At 41.9% G+C, this 19,321-nt stretch overlaps 2 protein-coding genes across 8 annotated transcripts in view; one reads left to right on the forward strand and one right to left on the reverse strand.

The window, feature by feature from the left end:
* The window catches only part of LOC140494608 (dedicator of cytokinesis protein 7-like), a 199,676-nt gene that overhangs the window by 60,545 nt on the left and 119,810 nt on the right, over positions 1-19,321 (forward strand). For all 6 annotated transcript variants that reach the window (XM_072593970.1, XM_072593972.1, XM_072593971.1 and 3 more), the window contains exons 13-14: positions 2,167-2,260; positions 3,197-3,359. In XM_072593970.1, the coding sequence (XP_072450071.1) occupies positions 2,167-2,260; positions 3,197-3,359 (257 nt within the window). The remainder of the gene's footprint in view (positions 1-2,166; positions 2,261-3,196; positions 3,360-19,321) is intronic.
* On the reverse strand, positions 5,566-19,259 carry angptl4 (angiopoietin-like 4). Of its 2 annotated transcripts, none has more exons than XM_072593974.1 (7): positions 18,742-19,259; positions 17,091-17,201; positions 16,301-16,415; positions 10,035-10,148; positions 9,560-9,655; positions 8,364-8,639; positions 5,566-6,932 (listed from the first exon to the last, which is right to left on the reverse strand). In XM_072593974.1, exons 1-7 carry the CDS (start codon positions 19,153-19,155, stop codon positions 6,757-6,759), a joined length of 1,302 nt encoding a protein of 433 aa, XP_072450075.1. In that variant the 5' UTR covers positions 19,156-19,259; the 3' UTR covers positions 5,566-6,756. The 2 variants fall into 2 exon arrangements, with proteins under 2 accessions (XP_072450075.1, XP_072450074.1); XM_072593973.1 differs by having other exon boundaries at positions 18,700-19,257.

Consider the following 19,321-nt stretch of genomic DNA (forward strand, 5'->3'; position numbering starts at 1 on the left):
ATCAGTGACAGCACAAAAAGTAATCTGTTGTCCTTTTAAAATATTTGGATAAATGTGCATATAATTTAGTGAATTACAACAGATAAACAGTGTCAGTATTCAATGGACTCATTGGATGCAGAGGACATTTATCTGTGAGCCAGAAGAACATGGTGATATCGAAGAACATGGGTTCAAGTCCTAGCCAAGAAATTTGTCTGCAAAATCCAAATTGACACTCTGGTGCACAGTTGAGAGTCTGTTCTACTGAGTAATGGATGACACCTCTCCTCAATGTAACCTATCACAGAAACTAGGAGCAGCAGTAGGTACTTGGGCCCTTTGGATCTGCTGCATTATTCGATATGATCACGGCTGATACTCTGTCTCAATGCCATTATTCCCGCTTTCTCCACAGACCCCTTAATGCCTTTAAAATCAAAAAATGTATCTTTCCTTGATAGATTCAATGACTTGGGCTCCATGAACTTCTGAGAATTCCACATGTTCAATACATTTTGAGTGAAGATGTTTTTCTTCATCTTAGTTCTGATTGGTCAACCTGTATCCTTAGAATATGACCCAGGTTCTAAGGAAAAACAACCTCCAGTCCTGTTAGGATTTTATATGTTTGAATTAGATCCCCCTTATCTTTCTAAATGCTAGTGAATATGAGCCCAGTCAAACCAATCTATTCTCCTTGGACAGTTCTGCCACATCCGCTGTTAGTCTAGTGAACCTCCCCTTGCAATCCTACTGTGGCAAATATGTTCTTTCTCAGGTACAGAAAGGAAGACTGTAAACAATACTCCAGGTATGATATCACTAAGGCATGGTTTAACTGCAGTAAGACATTCCTACTTCTGAACGCAAATCCTCTTGCAATGAAGGCCAGTATACCTTTTACCAAAATACTATTTGCCTTCCTAATTGCTTGTTTGTCCTGCCTGTCAATTTTAATTGACTGATGCTCAAGAACACCCATATCCCTTTGTACATCCACATTTCTCCCTATCTATCACCAATTAAATAATACTCTGCCTTTCTGTTTTCACACCAAAGTGCATTGGTTCATGTTCAGCCACTTTGTGCTGCGTCCGTGATCACACACTCACGCAACTTGTCCAAATCACTTTGAAGCCTCCTTGCATCCTCACAACTCAAAATCCCGCTCACCTTTGTGTTGTCGGCAAACTTGGAAGCATTGCATTTGGTCCCTCATCCAAGACCTTTTATAGATATCATGAAGAGCTGGTGCCTAAGCAAATATCCCATGACTCAGTTGTCCTGGCCATTATTTATCTCTGATCCAAAATGATTAAAACAAATGATGTGGTCAGTATTACATTGCTGTTTGCGGGAGTTTGCACTGGGCAAGTAGTCTGTAGTCTTTCCTACAACAGCAAACATGTTTCACCTAATAGGCATTCAAGTACTTCTACTTTGGCCGCCCTGAGAGCGTGAAAGATTCTACATAAATGCAAGTTACTTCTTCCTTTTTCAACCGTAAAAATGTATGGATGGTTAGATGACCTGTTAATGCAGCTCACTTGCTCCTTTACACGAGAGCAGAGTTAATGTCTCGAATCAGAACTGAGGAAGGGTCACTGGACTTGAAACATTAACTCTGCTTTCTGTTCACAGATGCTGCCAGACCTGCTGAGTTTCTCCAGCAATTTTTAGGCTTTTTTTCTGATTTCTAGCATGCTGTTCTTTGATTTTGTTTTTGTTCAGATGTTCTCTTGATGACCACAGACAGTACTCTGACGTAATCTTTTTACTACACAATTGAAGCCAAGAGGATTTCTAATGTGTGAGCCCCATGAAGGAGAGTTGGTTTCTATGAATGTTTTATCTTTATGCTAACAGAGGTCAGTAAGACCATTCCAGATATGACCAACTTGTGGCAGATTTTCCATCCAACCTCAGAAACTGCCACCAAAGTATGATTCACTCATATCACATGCCTTATCACACACCGAATGTATTCATTCTCCCAGGGTGAAAGGCACTCAAATTCTTTATGACCCATCCCAAGATAACCTGAGTCCAGCAGTTCCGAACCCATAATCAGATTATTTGGTGGTCTAGCCTGGCACACATGATCCAGTTATACCTCCTGTCCCCATTGTCAAATTACTCAAGGATTGGATTGTTTGGATTATGAATGTTTTTCTCCCTGATCAGGAGGAAGATAAGCTCAGTGATGAAGACCTGATGAAGTTCATCACCGATGAGAAAAAGCCATCACCTTTACTGAGGAGACTGCGCAAGATCCCAGGTAATCTTTAACATGATGAGTCGAATGTCCTGGCAACTCTCTTCTCTATAATACACCCATCACCCACAGGAATCCTGCTCTCTGTCATACACCTACCCCCCGGGGAATCCTCCTGTCATACACCTACCCCCTGGGGAATCCTCCTCTCTGTAAAACACCTATTGCCCAGGGAATCCCTCTCTGTGTAACACACCCATTGCCCCCAGGGAATCCCCCTCTCTATTGTAGACCACACTATAATACACACTCCCAATCCCTGGCAACCCCACAATATATACCCACCTCCACCCAGTCCCTGGAAATCCTGCACTGTGTAATATATATCCCACACTCTTTATAAGACATCTTTTTTATATCCTTGCATTTATATACTTTTTAATATACTGCAATCCCTTCCAACCACTGTGAATTCCACACCATATAATCTGTTCCCCCAGTTGGCACGGTGGCTCAGTGGTTAGCACTGCTGCCTCACACTGCCAGGGACCCAGATTTGATTCCAGCAACACTCTGTATGGAGTTTGCACCTTCTCCCTATGTCTCTGGTTTCCTCCCACAGTCCAAAGATGTGGTGGTTAGACAGATTGGCTATGGGAAATGCAGGGTTACAGTGATTGGGTAGGGGACTCGGTCTGGGTGGGATGCTCTTTGGAGGGTCTGTGTGAACCTAATGGTGGAACATCCTGCTTCCACACCGTAGGAAATCCTTGATTCAATCCCTAGGAATTTTGCACTATGTAAAACTACCCCAATCACTGGGGAATTTATAATGTGAAATCCATTCCCCCAGTCCCTGGAAATTCTACAGTCAATAATACATTATCCCAGACCCTGAGGAATAGTACGCTATATGTATGGGTTGAGTATGTTTGCTATATGGATTAGACTTATTCTCAAGTGAGATATGTTAACATTATCATATGTTTTTGATTGAAGGTATTTTCCGATTTGAATTGAGCACTGTTAAAGACACTCCATCCTTTTGTTTCACCCCGGACTTCTTGGAATTAAAGTCATCAAATAGTGGGGATACAGAGTTGGCTTTAGAAGTTTTAGAATTCCCTCTGCCAGGAGTTTTGACTCCATACACAATCTACAGGTAAGTGGGAGATTGCAGCTTTCATTCTCAAGGTGGTTCTTTTTCCTGCAACACCCCTTCCCCCGCCACCATTTTCAACCCCTCATCCCCATTCAATTCCTTGACTTCGCCTCCAGTGGGATCTCACTGATGTTAAACTCTGTGTATATGCCTTAAACCTCAGGCATTACCTGACAGTGGAATGTTCAGGGCATCAGGACACTGTCACCCTGCTTTGGTCTGCCTTTAACTGTCATTGTCCAGTCTGGACCCACATGGCCAAAATATGCTCTGCTCTCACAGAACAATTTTACCATTGGTTAGCTGCTTGCACACGTTTTACTCAGTCTGTTTTTGCCACCTAGTGGTTATAATCTGCATACTTGAGCTGTAGTAATCTGAGTCTCGACTCTGGTCTCTAGCATCTGCAGTCCTCACTTTCTCCTTGTAGTAATCAGAGCAAATTTCTGTTTGAAGCTGATTGATTGTTGTTACATGTACTGAGATACAGTGAAAAGTATTGTTTTGTGTGCTATCTGATCTGAAATATCCTTTTTTATCTGTTGGATTTGTAATCTCCCAGCATTGACTGATCTGACAGCTCAACGCAACATCCTTTCATAAATATTTCTGAGGTGGATAGATGTTGGATTGATATAAAATCTAACTGGTCCACTAATGTCCATTGAACAAGGTAACTGCCATATTTAGTCAAACTCCAATCTTGCCAATGTGGTTGACCAACTTTAAAGTTGGTCTACCCAGCCACTCAATCTAACAGACTGGTTCAAGGGTGTCCATCACCACCTACTCAGGGCAACTTAGATTGAGCAGTGAACCCTATAGTTACTGGTGTTCTAATCATGGCCAGACATGTAGAGACATACGTGAGTCAAGAGTGTGGTGCTGGAAAGGCAGCATCTGAGGAGCAGGAGAATCGATGTTTCAAGCATAAACTGTTCATCAGGAATGAGGCATGTGGGCCAAGGGGGCTGAGAGATAAATGGGAGTGGGGTGGGGCAGGGGGAAGGTAGCTGAGAATGTGATAGATAGATAACATGGGGGGGTGGGGAATGCAGATAAGTCAGAGAGGAAGGTGGACTGGATAGGTGGGAAGAAAGACGGACAGGTAGGACAGGTCAAGAGGGCGGTGCCAAGTTGGAAGGTTGGATCTGGTATAAGGTCAGCAGAGAGGAAATGAGGAAACTGGTGAAATCCACATTGATCCCACATGGTTGTAGGGTCCCAAAGTGGAAGATGTGTTCTTCCTCCACGCATTGGGTGGGAAGGGTTTGGTGATGGAGGAGGCCTAGGACCTGAATGTCCTTGGGGGAGTGGGAGGGGGAGTTAAAGTGTTCAGCCACGGGGTGGTGGGATTGTTTTGTGCGCATCCCAGAGATATTCTCTGAAGCATTCCTAAATAGGTGTCCTATCTCCCCACTGTAGAGGAGATCAGTTGGGAGCAACGAATAGAGTAAAGGACATGTGGAAATGCAGGTAAATCTCTGATGAATGTGGAATTGAGACGTACATCTGATGAATATGTCAGTGTACAATACAAATGTGAAATGCACAAGACTATTACTGTGTCTGTTCTCATTTGACCTCTTCAAATGTGAAGGATATTTAAAACACAAATAATCTTTGGTTTCCTCAGATGTTGTTTGCTGCACTTGTGGTTCTGGGGATTGGTGAAATGAAAGTTTGGAATGAAGATGATTTGAGTAGTAATTCTATCATTTTGAATGTATTCTTTATCACTTTTCCCAGGATCCTGGTTGAAGTCTTTATGTCCTGCTCAGTGTCATTTGAGTGGTGAGGTCAGTCTGTTAATATGGAGGTGTTCTGTATATGAGTTTGGTCTTTGAGTCTGGAATTGGCTTACTTTCAGAAGAGAATATGGTAAATGTGTTTGTCACAGGGGACTGTGAATCTAAAAAAGCTTTCACTGCTAGCATTTTCATCACTTCATGTCTTGGGGCAGTTGTAGACATTTTTGGATAAAGACTAATGACTACAATGAGAAAACAACTCCATTATCGTTATGCTGTACAACTATCAGGATGGTGGAAGGTAAAGTAAACGTACTTTGATCTTTTCTCTTTAGCAATTCTCTGTACCTATGGTGTATGGAGAATGATGTCATGCTAAGACAGTCACATCAGACGTTAATTGTAAATCCAACTCCCAACTCCCCACAGTAATAGGCAAATAGACCAGACAAATATTTAAACCAAAAGGATAGTTTTTTTTAGACAAAATATGATTAAAGAAATCATTTGATATTAAAATAACAGGCTTTAAAGGTTCTGTACAGCAGATGATAGAGGGTGACTCATTCCTCTCTGGGAGAGGCTCAGCCATTTTTATAAATTACAAAAGGCAAATTTGGAATATTAACTGTTTAAATACATAAAGGCAAACAAAAGAAACAATTAATAGTCTCAATTCTGAAGCTATTCATAGCCATGGTGATAAAGTCAATATGACTTGGACACATTCCTTTAAGTAGGAATCAAGCTACAAGTGTAACAGAGAAACTAGTTTAAACAGTGACTAGTGCACTCAGGATGTGATATTGTAGGCACCTGAATCCAGGCCTGTCACTCTGGGTTTATGCCAGTGCCAAGATTGCACCCACATTTACCGTATAGGTTCACCAGAAACAATATATCTGTTTAACTTTATTTCAGAGTAAAAGCACAGCAATTTTATGGAAGTACAAAGAAAGGGTTCCTTTCAGAGCCACTGACATTTAAGAAGCTACAGTGTGCTGTTGCTTTGCTTCTGACAGTCTTGGCCTGGCCCTTCAGTGATAGAATGGTGCACTTTGACAAACTTTTTACCAATATAATGTCCAGGGACTTAGTAATTCTCTAGTATTCTGACACTAGTGTCAGCTCACTGTATGCCCAGTGGCAGTGATGTGTACACTGTTTTTTGAAGTACAGATTACTCCTAATGCAGCTGAAATGAGAATTAGCCCTGGGACACTTGGATTTGAGTGATGTAGTAAATTGCTGAATGATCAGTGAGCAAAGGGTGAAATTGCATATTGGGAAAGCTCACAAACTTTTTTTTTTACAGAAGTTAGCTGCATTTATATGTTATTAACTTAAAAATTGAAAAAAAAACACTCAAGTAAAACTAATAGCTGCTTAGTGGCTTGTGGGCTTTGGATATGCTTGCATAGCTCAGCTGTTAATCCTGTGATACTTACTGCATTGTTTTGTTGCATAAACAAATACAAATTATACATGTTTGGAGACTCTAGTCAGTGCATCCGTTTTCCTCTAAAATATTGCATTGTATTCTCATCCCAGATGTAAACAGTGACTGCTTTTCTGTATTCTATCTCTGTCTCACTCTATCACTCTCACCCACACACAGTCTCTGCCAGAATCTGAGTTGTTATCGTTTATGCCTCTAGTTCCATAGGGCGAATCATCATTGTTGTGGTTTTCAGTGGGTAATTTCTGCCTTTCCAGGGCTTCCAGAATATTCCCTGTTTCCTCTCATGTCTCTGTCGGGGCTTGCTGGCAAAATACTTGCCATTCAGGTTGGCCTGTCCACACGTAGTGAACCACCATCCACCTAGAATAGACAGAAAGATGCCATTAAAGCTGTGGAAAACAAGCCAGCTCACAGCTCCAGTAAAATGTCGAGTCTGCCATGTATTTAATGCATGTAGAAAGGCGGAATGCTCGTGACTACCTGTGGGAGACACTGGACAGGAACTCACTCCCAGTTCTCCCAATCTCAAAAACAGAACAGCTGCTTTTCAGCAAAACAAAAGCAAAATGTTGCAGATGCTGGAAATCTGTAACAAACAATTCTGGAGAAACTCAGCAGGTCTGGCAGCATCTTCTCATGAAGAAATCAAGCCAGAGTCAAAACATAATTCTGGTTTTTCACACTCCACAGATGCTAACTAGCTTCATGAGTTTCTTCAGCATTCTCGGTTAGCAACACTTCTTTCCAATGTTGGATCAAGGTTCCAACTGGTTTGACATTGAATCTATCCTTTGGGAAACACCCATTCTGTTGAAATAAAGGCCTTGCTAGCTCCCAGTGTGCAGGGACTACTGCCCTGAAGTCACTGACACACAGGTAGATCTACGCCCAGCCTCTCGACTGCTCTGCAGTTCGAAGCATGTGATATCCCAGGACATTTCTGTCCATTCAGTCCATCTGCTGCTGATGACCCCTAAGGAGACTGCAGAAGTAGCATCTCCCTAAAGCACAGTGCAAAGATCTGCCTTGAAATCAGTGTGTGGATGGCTCGCATACGTTTCCCTCCTCCCTGTTCCCTTCCTCAATCTCTTATACTGTGGTGCCTGGGTATAGCATCCTACAGTGCAGCTATTCAGCCCATCATGTGGGTTGTAGCTCTTTGAAATATCTGTCCAGTTAGACCCACACCCTAGCTTCTCCCCAGACCCTGAAAGCTTTTCTTTTCTAAGAACGTGTCCAATCACTGCTTAGAAGTTCCACTGGAATTTGCTTCTGTCATCCTTTCCAGATCAGAACACTATTCTTCGTGAAAATAGTCTTCAAGTTCTATTGACAAGTAGTTTGAACCTGGGGCCTTTGGTTACCAACTCACTTGCCTGAAGAAATAGTTTCTCCATTTTATACTCCTCAATTTCACCCATTAGGTTTTTTTTAATGTTTGCCATCTAAAGGAGCCAAGTGTGTTGCTAGCTCAAACTCCTGCAAGTCCCTCCATGACAGCATTAAGTGTCTACCTATAACAAATGGATTGAGATGGTTCAAGGTGGCAATTCACCATCACCTTCTCAAGGGCACTGGGGACGGGCAATAAATGCTGGCCAGCCAGTGACGCCCATATCCCATGAATGCTCAATTTTTGATCCAATCCCAGCTTCTCTAATTTTTACAAATAGCTCATATTTGCAGAGATGCTGGTGAGCCTGAACATTCAATTGTTCTCGAGGGAAACCAAGGAGGAACATGATATTGTTTTAAAATTCAAGCATTTTTGGGGTTTGCCTGAGGACTGACCTGTGAGGTGTTTTGCACAGCTCATGTTGAACTTCAGGTCATGGTCCTGGTCCCGAGTTGAAAAGCCCAGTCCACTCGACTCCCGGATGGCATTCTTGAGGTTTCCAGAAGTGGGGCTCTTTAGCGTCATGGTGTAGTCAGTGGCCTCGCTGCCCAGGCTGAATGGATATTCAGTGTACTCAGTGTGATTCTCCCAGTCCTCCAGCTCGATACGCAACAGATATCCACCCTGGCGCACAATGGTATAAAGTTTCTCCAGACCCAGCCAGAATTCACCTGAAATCAAGAGCATCTGATCAGAACGGAACAGAGAATTCCATTTATTTAAATGAGGATTTGCTGAATTGCTCTTGGAGACCCTCTCTGTGGTAGATTAGCTCAGTTGGCTGGATGGATGGATTGTGATGTAGGGATGCCAAACTGCAATGGTTGAGTTCCCACACTGGCCAAGGTGGTCAAGCCGGCCTTTAATCTCACGTTTCACCTGAAGCCTGGTGAGCGTCAGTTTAACACTCGCCACCAGTCATCTCTCTCTAATGACAGCACACCCTGTGATCATCTGGTGACTCTCACTAATGTTTCAGTGTGTTCTGTCCAATATTCTGCGGTTTGTTGACATCAGCAAAAAAGATTACCTGCTTATTATGATGGCCTTGCTGTGTGCAATTTGTTTGTTAATTTGATTCATGGGTCATGAGTGAAGCCAATTCTGTACGACAGAGTGGTTTGTGAGGTCATTCCAGAGCAGAATGAAGACTCACTTGTGTTATAGAGTCATAGAGATGTACAGCACGGAACAGACCCTGTGGACCTGTGAGTTTGGAGTCAGAAATAGACCAGATAAAGCAAGGGAACATTTAGATACTAAAGCCCATCTCGTTCACTGATGTCCTATTAGTGTCCAAACATTGTTCATATTGTGCATCTGACAAGTGAAATATTTATCTTCGTACAGTTTCCTGTTTACTCCCTACCTCTTCCGAAGGCATTGGATTCAAAATGTGCTTCAGTATTCCACTAAAAGAATGGTACATTCCTACCCTCATCTCTCACTCACTTTATTGCCTGGCCATCAGGTTCTGGAGCCAGGGCTGAATTGACCCTATCTAACCCAGAGGAACCAACCCATTGGTAGCTTGGCTTCTTTTGAAGTGAGCAAATATCCATGGAGAGTAGGCCTGCTGAGTCCTGCTTACCAGTCAGGTTGCCAAATCCATCCTTGTAAGCTTGCCAGAGGCGGTCAAAGTCCACTGACCCATCCCTCCTTCTCTGGATCACAGTCCAGCCACCTTCTGTTGGAAGACAAATATTTTATGAACTCATGTAGATTTGCCCAGATGGATGAGGTGTAAAATTAGATCTGACAAAATCAAAAGCAGTTCTGTGTTTCCTGTGGTCATTCTTACCCCCTCTCCTTTTCTAGCCCCTCCCGAGTAGCCCCAGCTTTGTTGCCAGGAACAAAGAGGTTAGTCGCATCCTCATTCCTGAGTAACAACAGCTCCCTCGCCCTGTATCCATAAGCAGGTTCTCATCCTCTTTAAATAAGATCTTTGGCCCTGGACCCCTTTTCAACAAAAGGAAGTAAACCTTTGACCTCATTTTTGGGAACAGTTCTGGCCCCATTTTCTGGAGAGTTCCAGACTCAGTCTCCAGTGATGTTAAAATTCTTACCTTCTGTCATTTGACAAAATGCTTCAAAGGGCTTTGAGCCTATTGGCTGGATTTTGTACACACTGGTGGTTCGCTGTCCTTCCAAGTATAATTGGTGACAATCAGATGGCAGTTCTACAAGAAAGGAAGAGTGTGCACTTGTTAGGTATCAGGCATTTCTTCGCTCTTACTTGTCCGCATTTCAGTCTATTCCTGCAGATATTCTCACATCAAAAGTCATACAGCACGGAAACAAAGTTTTCTCCAGGTGTTAAATGTGAAGCTATTAAATTGGAGGCAGGGCAAAGAAACTAAAAGATTCTTGTTTCTTGCCATGCTTTCTTCTTAATTCTCATTTGCAGAAGACACAAAGGTAACATTACCAAAACTTTTGCTTTAATAAATTTATACCCCTTAAGGGATGTTTATAGTAAGTTTATGTTCAATAAAAGTTTTACTCTCTCCAAAGACAGTGGTTCAACTCGGAATTCAGAAGTTTCAGAATCTTGAGAAATACAATTTCTCTTTAAGGGCTGTTTGCCTGAACTTCAAACTATGGCGACACAGCACTGCCGACTCAGTACAAGCTATTGTTAAAAGTTCAGCTTCTGTGCTGCAATAAATATGTCCTTTACCCCACAGTTGAACATCTGAAGTGGGTGGAGGCCATGTGTATCTGTGGGAGTGGCTAAATTACAGCAGAGATTGCACAACCAATAGGAGGAGTTTATCCCCCCACCAACCCTACTCTTAGCTCTATTATTTTAACCAGAGACTAAACAGGGAGTATTTTTTCCCTCTTCACTCCAGCTGAAATAATGACGCGGAAGTGCCTGTGTTGGACTGGAGTGGACAAAGTCAGAAATCACATGATGCCACCTTATTTTTACTTTGTTATAATTATCTCTGCCTTATTTAGTTGGATTATGGGTCAACCCTTCGCTTGCTATTCAGCCACTGACACTTTGCTAACACTGTCTGACACCCTTGGTCACTTGCAGAGACTTATTCGACACTCCACTCACACAGTTTGTATGATCTTTTGATCTCTCTTCCCATAAATTGTGTGTTCTGTGTGCTTCCCTCTCACTAGATCTGATGAAGGGGCTAAGCTCCAAAAGCTTGAGATTTCAAACAAACCTGTTGGACTATAACCTGGTGTTGAGTGATTTCTGACTTAGTCAACTGAAATAAATGAGTGAAGAAAGTATTAAGTATTTCCAAGTTTTGAGTTAAACAGGATGGAATTCATTCAAAATTTTAGATTAATTAACCATTTCCATTCAGTTTATCTCTAGATTCACTTTTAGTTTATATTTTTCACTCGGACAATGATAAACCCCACTTTTAAATCTCTCCTACATGAAAGTGGGGATATGTAAATGAGAATCCCTGGGGTATTTTAGTGACAGTGTTGAACACCTCTTTAAAAGTCCACACAGTTTCTATGCTTTAGTTAACTTTTGAGGTGTAGGCTACAGAGCCAAGTTTGAATCTGGTTGATTGGTACGTTCAGTTCTGCTTTGGAGCTGCAGGTCACTCTGTGCTGCTTTATTTTGTAACAGAAGCAGCTCAGTGCTGTTCAGGGTGAAAGGATTAGGAGGCTTTGCTGGGGCTTTTCTGAAGGCTGACGTCAATGTGAACTTTTACCCAGTTGTCTCAGGATCCTGCTGTGCCCCTCCACGCAGATACAGTCAGGCATTCCTTACGGCTTAATCAGAGAACACTAGGTCACTTGAGGCAATTAACACTTGCTGAACTGTGTGGGTTTGTTTGCTCTAGTTTTAATGCCCAGTTCTGTTGCTAGTTTCCCCACTCAGTCTCAGACTTCCTGCTGAGTGCTTGTCAGTGATGCAGGGTCTGTTGGCTCAGTATTTCATCTCACAATGGAATTAATTGATTCAAATTTTGAAGTGCCAAAATTTTTAATTAGTTAATGTTAAATTATAAACCAGGTATGTATATTAGAGGGGGTTAGATGTATATTTGGCACCTTTGGCAAATGTGTGGCACAGGATGTTTGTGTACGCTTACTGCCTAGAGTTATTGTATACCAGCCTCGTCATAATTTCATCCTATTTAACACATTTACCAATTGTATATTCTCTGTATTGTAAAAATCCATTTACAGCAAAACTCTCAGGGTCCAATGCTCCCCAATTCTATACTCTAAAGGTCAGCTCAACCCTAACTCCATGGTTCAGCTTGCTCATAATTCTAAATATCAGAGCTGCACTAACATTCAAGCGCTTACCCCAATGGAGTTTATCTTAAATCCACCACAGTTTTATTCCTCTACACCTCTGGAAAGTACTCTAGCCTCCCTGAAAACACAGCTCTCAGGCTCTGACCATCTCACCCACCCTTTAACCAACCATTAGCAAAAAGGTTCCTTCAGTCCAGTAAGCCCTACACTCTGAAATTCACCTTGCTATCTCGTTACCTCTCTCACCCCCTTCCTTTTCAGAGGCTCACTGAAACCACCTCTTTCACCAAAGCAATCCCATCTAATCACTTTTCCTTCTTTCTATTTTTCCAAGCACCTTCAGATAATTTTCCATGTTGAAGGTGCTATGAAAATGCAGGTTATTTTTGAGGTATGACTCTGTATAGAGTGGCTACATAACAGAGGATTTATGTTTACTTTATATTTTAAAGTCATGAACAGAGTGCAGACAGTCTCAGCCCTATCCAGACAGCTACTTTGACACCACACTCAAAATACTGTTTAAAAACTAGTCACATCTATTTTGGAGATGCTTTCAGAGTCATGTACTGTTTAAAATACTCAATTTGTTTAAAAGGAGCTTAGTGTGATGGAGCCTTTGCTAATCAATGAGGTTTCTGTTTATGTCTGTGATTGCATTTAAAACTGATGGGAAGCAAAGATTTAAACTTTAGTAAACAAATGACAATGAATAATACGATTACAAGGGTATTTAATTAGCTTGAATTAAATATCTTGTATTATGGTGGTGAGTATTGCTTGCATTTCTAAACAAGGTACTGAACTTGAAGCTTCAATAGGATTTTTGTGGGGGTGTTGGGGACGGTAGATCAAATAATGCCCTAGTTCAACTCAGATTAATGACATATAAAACAAGATCAATACAGTAAATAGATGCAAGTTACAAAACAAAAAGTGATCCAACTGAATGGAGGAAAAGACTGAAGGCTGAATGGTCCACCCGTGTTCCAAGAAATTGCATTCCATAGATATTTAAGCTCAAATTTCCAATATTGGTAATTAAGCACATTAGACATATTACCTATTGGCTTTGTTGCTGTAGGTCACATACTATAGATAAAATATTTATTGTTACTGACTGAAGTGGGGAAAGGAGGTGATCATGATATATTTGGTAAATTATGAAATGTAGTGACAGCAGCTCAGTAGTTGACTCAGGGTCTGAGGTTTACCCATATAAATAAAACCCTCTGGGTCACTGGGTTGGGACATACTCTGGCAATGGCTTAAATGGAAGCAAGTGGCCCAAAGCTGAAGCCCTCTGCAAGTATAGTCTCGATCTTTGCTTTTGACACACTGCCTCGTTTGGAAGTGGAGTAAAGGTCAGCGTGTTATGGGAAGAACTGAAGAAGGAAAAAAAAATCTGCTTGAGGGAAGTGCTCATCCAGAGAAAATAACAACTCGCAGAAGTTCAAGACTGGAGTGGGAAGCTGTTATGAATCAGGCTCTTCAACTTTCACTCACTTGGCTTTGAGCCACATTATTCACACATCAGCTTTATTTTAAAACAAAAAAACAGTTTAAGCTTCTCTCCTACTTTGCAGATAAAAGTCTTTAATGTTTCCTCCCAGCTTGTGGCCAGCTCACAGCAGATTCAACTTTCACCTAGTTGGCTAGCAGCCACAGCTACTATATTTCATTCGTAAGAAATTCCTGAACAGCTCATTTTCTGGGAGAGTCCTCCTCCTTCTTGGCTCCTGGCGGATCGGAGTAGGGCTCAACAACCATTCAGTGGGACAGCCTCATGCAGTGAGCAGCCTTTGAGCACAAGGCTTGCCTGGAACTGGGAGCATGGCTGGAATAAACATACGCCATGCACAGCACTGAGTTTTTAAAAAGGTAGATAAAATTGGGAAAAGGCTACAGATTTGACATTTAAAAATAGTAAATAAACAGCAAGGCACATCCATAAAAGGCAAACTGGAGGCTGGAATTTTACACTGTGAATGTCAACCTCATGCTTCTGTACAGATCTTAATAATCCTGCAGTATTTGATACAGATTCTTGCTAATATTTAATTCTCAGCCCTCCTTTTAAAAATATATGTATGGGGAGTAATTTTATTATGTATTTGATCCAAACCAGGTCATGATCTTGTACACCTCTTAAATATTTTTATATTTGAACAGTTATCGAAAGGGAAAAAGAAAAGGCCTGACCCATATCAGAAATCTATTTCCACAATATCTCAACCCTGAAGATGCCAACACTTGGAGTGTTTTCTAACGGCATAAAACAGGCTATTGCACACATCATATTTGAATTATGCTAGAGAAAGCTAGCACAGTCAGTCCCATCATTTCCCCAATTTGCACTTTGGGTTTTTCCTCAAGTCCTTATCCAATTTCCTTTTAAAGCAATTGACTGGTTCCACGTCTCACCAACTCTGAAGCCAGAGAGCAGCATGGTGGCTCAGTTGTCAGCACTGCTGCCTCACAGTGCCAGGGACCTGGGTTCATTTCCACCCTTGAGTGACTGTCGATTTGGAGTTTGCATGGTGTCAGTGTCTGCGTAGGTTTCGTCCCACAGTCCTCCCAGTGGATTAGCCATTCTAAACTGTCTGTAGTAATGAGGGATGTGCAGACTAGGTGGGTTAGCAATGTAAATGCAGGGTTTTGGGAATAGGGTTGGGGGTGAGTGCTCTATGAGCGGAATAGGCTCTTCCAGACTGTAGAGATTTTAGGATTCTAGATCATTACCACTCCTTGTTTATATAAAAAAGGAAAAACCTTCCTCACATCTGACCTTGCATTTCTTGGTCAAAACCAGTGTGTCCCTTATTTCTTGTACTACTGGAAAATGGAAATAGCTTTTCTTTATCCATCCCTGATCCAAACCAGTCTGATCTTGTACCCCTATCAATTCTCTCCTTCATTCCCTTCCTCCTTAGAAGGAAGGAGGCTTTGCACAGCACTACTCAGTGGGAGACAAAGGAGAAATCTCTTCACCTAGAAAAAAGAGTGGTGTGCCTGGGGAATTCTCTGGCACTGGAAACAAAGAAGGCTAAAATATTGAAGACTTTCAGAACAGTGTAGGTATAGTTCTTAAGACTAAAGGGATCAAAAGGATTTGGGGAGAGTAGAACAGGGTATTCAGTTGGAATGACAGAACAAGTTTGAATGCTTCTGCTCCTATATTCTGTGTTTTTATGTTGAACAGGGTGGGGGGGTTAAAAGAGGAGGAATACCACAGCCAAGTCTGGTCCTGCTTTACGTACTCATTCCAGTCAGGACCAGTGACCAGGAGCAGGAACAGGAGCCTTGGCTGATTTACTAGACTCCAACATTCTGGCTTTGTGGACTTTAAAACAAAAAAAAACTTGTTTCTCTTTGTCACTAACTTATTTTTAAAAAACATTTGACAAATGTACAGCAAGTTTAAAAAAAAACAAATCTGTTTATAGGCAAAAGGGTCTCCCAGGAATTTGCCTGCCTTGCTCTCTTGCCTGTAATGCTTTGAGTGCCCTTTCCCCCAGTTGGCCAGCAGCCATAAAAACATTCCATTTGCTGTTGTGTTCTGCACAGAATGTTCAAAGTCCAGCTGGCCCTCTCTTTTTACGTTAACGCAAGTATACCAGACATCTGTCGACTTGAAACCCCAGGTTGAGGAAGCATGAACACATTCTTGCAGCCCCAAATATACAACTCCTGATTACCTGTACATAGTCAGTGACATGAGACTGTATCGATTCCTGTGTATTGCATGTGTTTGTCCACATTTGTTCTCACATGGTGTGTTGGTCTGTCTATGCATGGATCAGTGATTTCTCAGACCTTAGAATAATAAAGTGGAATTTTCCTTATTATGAACTTCCACTTTAATAACAGCAACAGTAGCCTGTGGAATAAATCAGTAAACTGAAGGGTTGTGGTTTAATTTTATTTCAAACCCCTTTACCTCAAAGATAGATCTAGCTTAGAGTAATGACACGAGAGAAAAAGAGGAAAGTGTGTATTTATTCAGATTCCATTGTCTTCCCACCTGCAGTTAGGTCTGGGAATGGGTGTTTTACTGGAATTTTTCTAAGAGTCTACTTACTGTCATCTGGCTTTGGCTCCACGCTGCTGTGTGTATGAGGAAATATCTCCATTCTTTGTTTGAAAATTGACCTCCAGTATGGACTGTCTTTAAGCTGTAATTTGTTTTCTGGCAGCTGTAGTGGAGAGGAGACTGGATTAAATTCCCCTTCTGTTACAATTCAGAATTACACACACACACAAGACAACATCAGTCTAGATACAGAAGCAAGTTAATATAAAGCAGTGTTTGGATGTATAACAAATCAGGAGCACAGATTAAGATTAAGAGTTTCAACAGTTTAGTATGTTTGCAATTGTGTTTCAGCTTTCTCAACAGTTATGTTGTGTACAGTTCTAACTGACACGATGCTACCCTTCCCAAGTCAGTTTAGTTCATTAAGCCTAGACTGTGAATGCTGGCAGAGTATTCAACATTATGGGAGGGTACTGGAACACATTCTCTCTTGTCTATACCTGAAACCTCAACACTTTGAATGAATACTGGAGCTATTGGAAAGTAATGAGGAACCTTGGCTGACTTGACTGTTCTTCTCTGCCACTCCAGGGGCATCTTCCAAAGTAGGCTCTGTCTAATATTTTGGAAAAGATCAATTAATTCGTGCTTTCCAGTGTGCCCATGCATATGGTATTGCCTTGTTTTGGTAGCAGTATTAAATTTGTTGTTCTAGTTACATAACATGCTTGTGTGTGTTTAGTAGAGATACTCCTTGCCTGTGTATATTTAATATTCTTATCACATACATTGTTTCATCTGTACTTATTTACTATTTGTTATTGTAGTCACACACCTGGTTTTGCAGAATCTGGATTTGAACTCTCTGCTTTTCAAGCTGCAACTGCTGGTCTTCAATTTTTGTCAACAGTTCATTAATGTTTCTGCTTTGAGTTACCACCATGGACTGCAAAAAGTAAAACGAGTATTTTAAAAGTTCAGTAAATTTTAAAAAAGATTCATGTTTTCTAAAATTTGTAATCTGAGCATTAATTTTATATAAGGCAATATCTGGTGGACTACTAGTTGATCAATAGTATCTAAGAATGCATTCCTCGAATCTCAAAATCAGAAGGAAACCAATGATTGAACGGTCAGACTCAGTTGAGTTGAAGGATCTCCTACCTAAACATGGTCAGTTCAAATCACACCAAGATTTCAGCCTATAAACTAAGCTAATACTTATAAAGTGCAATGCTGTGTGAGTGGTATGGATATTAAGCTGCCCATTTATGTGGATATAGAGAAAAAAAAATCCCTTTGCACGATTTAAAGAGATTCTCTTCATTGACCTGGATATCACTTTTCCCTCAACTGACCACTAAACACACAGATTGCCTGCTCTTTATGAATTTGCTGTTTGTGGGATCTTGCAGTGCACAAATTGGCTGATGGCAACCCTTAAAAATTATTGGGCTGGAACATTAGAAAGTTACATAACTTGTTAGAATAGTTCTGAGGAAGGGTCCCTCCACCCGAAACATTAATTGATTTCTCTCCACAGATGCTGCCAGATCTGTTGAGCTTTTTGTGAAATTTCAGGGTTTTTTTTCTGATTTACAGCAGCCAGAGTCCTTTCTTTTTTTTAAAAAAAGGCCAGTTCTTTTTATTCTCCTCCTATTCTTAGGTTTTATTATACCACCTCCTTTTTCAGCAAACTCAGTAATATTTAGTGACTGAATTGCTGCTGTACAATGCTGATTGTACTAAGTGGTGTGAATTACAGTGAATTACAGTCCATCCCTTACCCCAGGCAGCAGTGTGGCTCACATCACGATCCACACGCACTACACGATTGTCTAATATGCTGCTGACTGGGACGTATTACGTTAATCATAACCCATTTTGTGAGCATTGAGGTGTTCCTTGGACATGTCCCTGTCTTCCTTTATTGCGAACGTGCAGCATTTCTGACTGCCCGGTTTATATTGGAGTGTACTGGTCTTGTATGTGCACCTTGTAAACTCATGGGGGGGGGGGGGGGGGGTGTCAGAATGCCACTTCCCTTTTCTAAACTTCAAAAACACCCCCGAATTTCGAATCAAAATCGTTTTAATATCGCAGTGTTAAATGGAGAACAATAAAGAGGTAGCGAATAGTTCTGTTTAAACTGCTGGCTGATTGTTACAGATACCAGTGTCACTTATTCGGAACACCTACACACTAAGAGATCAGTTCCAATTCATTTTTCACTCCAAAAGATCCAAAGAAAAAACCTCCTGCATTCTTATTTACACTACATGATTAAATGATTGGCCAATCAAATTGTTTTGCAATACCCTTCGTAAAAAGTTCACATACAAATGAAGTTAATGCACTTTTAACTGCTTTAAGGAAGGTGTCAAGTTCTCTATTAGACTGAAAAGCTACAGTAAAATATCAACAGGTGTCACTTTGTGACTTACTCGGATACTGTTAAAACTGCTTCCAGCTCTGTCCCTGCTCACCAGGCTCTCCACCTTCTCCTCCACGCTCCGCAGCGCCCTGTCCATCCTCAGCCTGTCCTGCTCCATCTCCTCCACCTTGGCCCGCAGGCTGGCGGAGACCTGCGGCAGGTGAGCCCCGGGCAGGTTCGGCGGCTCCAGCCCGGAGCGCTGCTGATCGAGGCGGCCGGCCAGCTCGGCCAGGCTGCGGTTGTGGGAGCCCAGCTGCTCCAGGACCTGGCGGAGCTGCTCCTTGCTCCGGTCCACATGCTGCTTGAGGCCGTGACCGAGCTGCAGGAGCCCGTGGGCGATGAGGTTCACCTCGTCCCAGGAGGCGAACTGCATGTGCCTGTCCTTGCCCTTCTTAGCTGCAGCTCCCTCGGTGAAACTGGCCGCATAAATAACAATGCACAGCGGGCCGGCGAAAGGCAGCTTCATCTCTTGTATTATTTTTCTTCCAAAAAAAAATTCGTGGTTTCTCTCTACGTCTCTCCTTGTCTTCTGTGCTGCCCCGCCGCTGTCTGCCCCTTTAAATAGCGGGAGTGACTGGGAGCCGCCCCCAGCTAAACAGCATGAAGTTGGCAACACAGGGAGTGGAGAGTCT

The sequence above is a fragment of the Chiloscyllium punctatum genome, chromosome 24 (genome assembly GCF_047496795.1).
Source record: "Chiloscyllium punctatum isolate Juve2018m chromosome 24, sChiPun1.3, whole genome shotgun sequence".
Lineage (NCBI taxonomy): Eukaryota > Metazoa > Chordata > Chondrichthyes > Orectolobiformes > Hemiscylliidae > Chiloscyllium > Chiloscyllium punctatum.